Source organism: Harpia harpyja, chromosome 13 (genome assembly GCF_026419915.1).
Source record: "Harpia harpyja isolate bHarHar1 chromosome 13, bHarHar1 primary haplotype, whole genome shotgun sequence".
In the NCBI taxonomy this organism is placed as follows: domain Eukaryota; kingdom Metazoa; phylum Chordata; class Aves; order Accipitriformes; family Accipitridae; genus Harpia; species Harpia harpyja.
The window spans coordinates 17,473,859-17,479,652 of NC_068952.1; the positions used below are offsets into that span (position 1 = coordinate 17,473,859).

The 5,794-nt window shown below is 38.3% G+C and overlaps 1 protein-coding gene across 2 annotated transcripts; it reads left to right on the top strand.

Annotated features, from left to right (window-relative positions):
• The first annotated feature begins 13 nt into the window (after positions 1-13).
• Positions 14-5,506, top strand: CRIPT (CXXC repeat containing interactor of PDZ3 domain). Of its 2 annotated transcripts, XM_052806669.1 has the most exons (5): positions 14-89; positions 353-418; positions 820-874; positions 1,510-1,613; positions 4,477-5,506. In XM_052806669.1, the coding sequence occupies exons 1-5, from the start codon at positions 74-76 to the stop codon at positions 4,539-4,541; spliced, it is 306 nt and encodes a 101-aa protein (XP_052662629.1). In that variant the 5' UTR covers positions 14-73; the 3' UTR covers positions 4,542-5,506. The 2 variants fall into 2 exon arrangements, with proteins under 2 accessions (XP_052662629.1, XP_052662630.1); XM_052806670.1 differs by lacking the exon at positions 1,510-1,613.
• The last annotated feature ends 288 nt before the right edge of the window (positions 5,507-5,794 follow it).

Sequence of the window (5,794 nt, forward strand, 5' to 3'; positions counted from 1 at the left end):
GGAAACCGGCGGCGCCCTTGCGTCAGTTCCGGGGCGGGGCCGGAAGCGGCAGTTTGTTGTGGTGGGGGCCGCCATGGTGTGCGAGAAGTGTGAGTGGGGGCGGTCCGGGAGACCAGGGCCGGGGTAGGGGGGCCCTGCCCGAGCCGCCGGTCTCTGCCCTCGGGTGTCCTGGACGTCCGCTGAGCTGAGCTGAGCTGAGCTGAGCAGCTCAGCAGCAACGGACGGCGGGCTGTAGGTGGCGGTTCTGGGAATGTCTGTGTGCGAGCTGTCATTCTCCCGCAGGCAGCGATTGTCGTGGGTGTTAATGCAGTATAGTTTTAATTTTTTTCCTTTGTAATGTTTCCTTACGTAGGTGAGAAGAAACTCGGTACGGTAATCACTCCCGATACGTGGAAAGATGGTGCAAGAAACACTACAGGTAATCTTGGGGAGGTTTAACACTTGTTTTTCAGGTATCTTAAAGCCAGTTGGGCACCTGAGCTATCTTACAATCTTAAAGCTAAGATTTGTAAGAGTTAATCAGGATAATTTTTAATTGCTGTAGTTTTCTTTCTATGCTAATTTAATGCATTGGGAATGTATTTGTCCTGAGCTTTTCAGTATTGAGCTTGTCTGGTTTTTTTCTCCTTGTATGGAATGACAATACACAAACGGAGCACAGTAGAAGGAATCCTGCTGTCCTGTGCTTTAATGCTGTCTTACATGTTTTACCTCTTTTTCTGGCTTCATTTGCACACTTGTAAAACCGGTAAACCAAGGTTTTTTAAGTATGCTTGGAACTGGGAAATTTATTGGTTTATGGTTTTATTCTTTTCGTAGAAAGTGGTGGCCGCAAGTTAAATGAAAACAAGGCATTGACCTCAAAGAAGGCACGGTTAGTATTTAATACTGATTTTGGCCAAAAAAAATTTGCTGTAACCGAGGCCTGTTTCCTGTATATTTGGGCAACTGTTCAAAACTTGTCCAAAATACTTTTTTTTTTTTTTTTTAAATTTGTGGGGATTGTGACATTTGATTAGTTGGTAAAAGTATGTCCATACATATATCATGGGTGCTTTCTGCTGAATCATAGAGTCTGGGCAACTATTTTACTGTAGTTCTTACCGAAATTGCTAGAGTTTGATGCTTTTGTTAGGAAAGAAGCCGGGAAGGCTTATTTTCTGTGCTAAGATCGCTTTTCCTTAATGTCCAGGGGACATTCTATTATGCAGGGGAGCAAGGTGCTGCTGGAAGGTGTTTAAGTTCAAAATAGTCCAGTACCTTAATAAAAAGACACATTTTTAGTTCTGCTTTTGTTAAGTTTTTGTCTGTAATGCAAGAAATCTCTCTTAATGGGGAAAGTGGGAGCTTTTCTGTAGACTTTGTGCAGCCTATTAGAAATAATATTTGTATGTCCCTTTTCTAAATTATAGTTTTTGTTTGTACACTCTGGGTTAGACATTTTAGGACGAGGCAGAGGAAATACTTTATTTCAAGGTGTATAAATAAAATATTTTTGCTTTTTCCCAGGTTTGATCCTTATGGAAAGAACAAATTTGCAATATGTCGGATTTGTAAGAGTTCTGTCCATCAGCCAGGGTCTCACTATTGTCAAGGATGTGCCTATAAAAAAGGTGAATTTCACTGAGTACCAAATTACCCTAGTTTGGTTTGAAATTAGAGAGCAAGTGGAACTCTTGATTTTGTTTTGCCTTACAAAGAGAAGGATAAGATGTGATTTAATTGCTATCTTCAATTACTAATAGGAAGGCATAGAAAAGATGGAGTCAGACCCTTCTGAGGTGCACAGTAATAGAAGAAGAGACAATGTGGGTTAGAATATGGAAAATTCTAATTACATACAAGGAAAGCAGTTTTCACTATGAGGGTGGTCAAATATTGTAATAACAGGGACCCACAGAGGTTGTGGAATCTCTACAGGAGGTATTCAGAGCTTGATTTGAAAAGCCCTGAGCCAGCCTCATCCAAGTTGGCCATGTTTTGAGTGGGGCAGGGGCAGGACTAGCGACTGCTGGAGATCCTTTCCAACCTAATTCATTCTATGATTCTGCTTCTTTTAGAATGTTACTGGTATCTAAAGCAGTATAATTAGAAGAATAACTGTAAGCTTAATCTTGGAAATTGCATAGAAAACTGTCATCTAGCAGTTTTTCTGATTTTTATTAGTTCTAAAAAAAAATTAGGTTTTGTAAAATACAATTACTTGTTACAGTCCCTTTTCTACTTCCTTCTCCCCTCTCCCCTTCTTATAATAGCTAAATCTAAATAGTGGTCTCAAAAAAAAAAAAAAAAGAAAAAAGAAAAAAACAGCAACAAAACCACCCACCCAAAAAAACACCCCCCACCCCCACCCCGCCAAACCACAAAACAAACACCCCAGACCTATCCACCCTGCCCCAAAACCGACAAAACAACCAAAAATCCAACTTCTGATCTTGGTACAGTGATAGGCTAGCTTAACAAAAGTAGAATACATGGGCAATAAAAGGCAAAGAGAAAAAAATAAATAAAAGCAATTAAGAAAGTATGTCTGAAGGCAAATCATGCTTATGGTTGTCTTTGTGCCTGCATGTATTCTTATGCATTCAGTGGCTTAATATAAGCCATTGAAAGGTTAATTTCTTTGAAAGGAGTCTCTGGTCCAGTTGGCAACATGCTTGATGCATTGTAAGTCAAGCTTGGCTTAAGGCAAACGTAAAAAATGAAAAAGAATAATATAATCATCGTCCCTAGAAAGCAAGATACTGCACTGTGCAGTACATAATATATGAAACCTTTTTGTACTTATGTATGAATGACTGCACTGAAATTCTGCTTATACCTGGAAGCTTTCTATCTCCTATATTCATAATAAGTCTTCAGTATTGTTAAAAACTGTTCAAAAATTCCTGAGGGAAAAAGAATGAATTTCAAGCAAATTTGATGGAGAGCCTTAAGGATAGAAAACTTTTACTAGTCTTGTGATTTTGAGTAGGTAAGCAAAAGGGCTCAAACTTGTAATTCCTGGAGGGGGAAAAAAAGCAACACACACTCAAGTTACGTTACTAATACTGAGGAACCCACATAGCACATAGACATGGGGTGAGCCAATTGCTAGATGTAGAGCTACAGCTAACCAGTAGTAAGTTTTGTTTATGAAATTACTTTTAATTGTTCTATAAATGTGCACTGTGTCACTGAGTCAGTGGTTTAGCAGCCTGCTGTAGGAGGGTTGCCTTTTCTAGTCGCTAGATGCTGACCAGATGGCTGCCTGAATCCCATATGGTAGAACCTTGTTCCCTTTCTCAAACTTATGGCTGATTTGAGTGGGCTTCAGGATTTCGTCTTTGTCTGCGTGCGTATCCTTCCAGGCTGACTCTGGTTTCTTCACAAAGTTCAGAACTTTAAGTGCTTTAGGTTCTAGTGGCATGTTTCTTGAAGCAAATGCAATCATATGGCTTAGTGCTTCCAACTGTTACATATCACTGAAATTGAGAGGCAATCTAAAGTTAATTACTCGTCAATTTAGACCTGAAGTGAACAGCCTGTGGGCTGGATTTTGCTCTCCAAAGTAAATCATGTGACACGTTCCCTGCTGTTCTCTTTTCTAATGGACTCTTAAATATGTGTCCAGTCACATGCTGTCAATATATGGAAGCACAGGATTTGGAGAGAGTTAACAGGAAGAGTTGCCACTTGACATTTTTTTTTTGTCTGCTGATGAATGGTCTTGTAAAATGAGATGTGGCCCTACCAGACAAAAGATTTAGCACCTTTCTGCTTTAGAAGAGGGAAACGTTGAGACAACCACCACCTCTGCCCCTGCCGAACTTGGATACTTTTTGCTGCTCTAGTCTTCTGACTTGCCACTCTTCCGGTTTAGGTCAAAGTCCTCTGGGACATCAGTGGTCATCTTCACTTCAACTCTCAAGTATTCTTGGTGTCCATTGTTTCTCACTTCTACTCCTCTATAAATAGCTCAATTCTATGAAACTGTATTCTTATCAACTTTATCCATTATCTGAAGCTCCCTACCTGTTAAACTTCCATTTAACAGTCAGTTTGTTGGTGACTGTTTTCTTAGCGTAGCTACTTTCTGTCCATCTTGGGCCTCAGTTTGGCTACAGGACTTAGAAAGTTTAATAATACACCATTTTTACCTGTTTGCCAGATGGGAGCCTTTCCTGGCTCTCTTCCAATATTCCAGCAAATTACAGAGGCTTCAGGCAGTGTTGTGAATCGTAATGCTCTCAAAATAGACTTTATTTTTTTGAACTGGCAGTATTACACATATGCTGCAAATACTAATTTGTATTAAGAGTCATATTATTACTTCTGAATTTGCAATATCTGGTGAGAAAATGGACAGATGGATTGTCAATGAGAGCTCATTTAAACAATTTTTTGAAAATTATCTTTACAAATACATAGCAACTATGTTTTTGAAGATAAACTAATGATTTTAAAATAATTTACACTCCTTTTGTGTGCTTATAGGTATCTGCTCAATGTGTGGCAAGAAGGTCTTGGATACAAAGAACTACAAGCAAACTTCTGTCTAATTGTATTCACTAGTCTTTTTATGAACTTTAACTTCTGTGTCTTTGTACAGTAACTTTTCTCTAAAATAATTTGTGAATATTAGTTTCTGGAAGATAATACATTTACTTGGAATGAGATGAGACGTAAAGACAGCCTGATTGTTTACCTAGAAATGTACATAATATTTGATTTTTGTTGTTTTAGCACTAATGTTAACTGATATTTAAAGGTAATCAACTGATACAGTTCAAAGTGAATGAGAAGATCCTAGTGGATAAGTTGAAACAATGTTACTATCGTAACACAGATCTTTGAGATTAACACTTTTATTCTTTTACTGTATCTTGAGTCTTCTGCTTGTCTGATAGTAATATTTTACAGATGTACAAAATATGAGCTTGTATCACCTCATTAAAGTAGTATCTTCATTTAGTTCTGTGCTTACAGGTATTTATAATTACTCTCACCCCAAACTATTACATCCTCCCCTCTAAATGTTGCTCTTCAGATTTTAATGCAATTGTCCTGTTGAGTTTTGTTTCTGCCTACAGTTGAGTTGGTTAAATCACAAATTGTTAAACTACTGAAATCCAGTGTGTTACTCTGCCAGTTCTTACTTTGGCAGTAAGACTGATTAGCTATTCCCTTGTCAGCCTCTAAGGAAGCTTTACATATGGCATCGGGTTGCCCAAGGCAATAAAATGATGAGCATCAATTTCTAATGCCAAGTCTTGGTCTCATCATTTCCTAAGTTAGTCTGGCTTTTAAATACTTGGTTTGAAACTGGCTGTTGAATTCGATGATGTAATTGCTTATATACATGTCAAATTTGAAAGATCAAATCAGGCTGCCTTCTTTCAGCATTCGTTTGATATAAGACTTAAAGTGAGCCTCTCTGAACATGAGAGACTGAGTGTGGCTCTGCATTTCTTTTTGTCCTTTGGTTAATTTCTATATAAGAAAGCAATTTCTGTTATGGAGAGTAGTAACTGTTCACTGTTTATGCATTTTAAGGGAAAAGAATTGAACTCTTAATTCATGGTGGGGTTTTAACTAGACCTATTTAAGTGTTTCCTCCTCCCAGCAATCTCCTCTTGGCAATCTCTTATGCTTTTGCAACTTTCTTTCAACTGTAACACGAAAAACGATTAATGGGAATTTCCCTATGAATAGATACTCTGTTTTAGGTTTCCTTTTGTTCTCATATCTTTTACTGAGACAACTGCATGACTAGGCAACTGAAAAATCAATGTTCTTTCTATGTGCTAGTGGG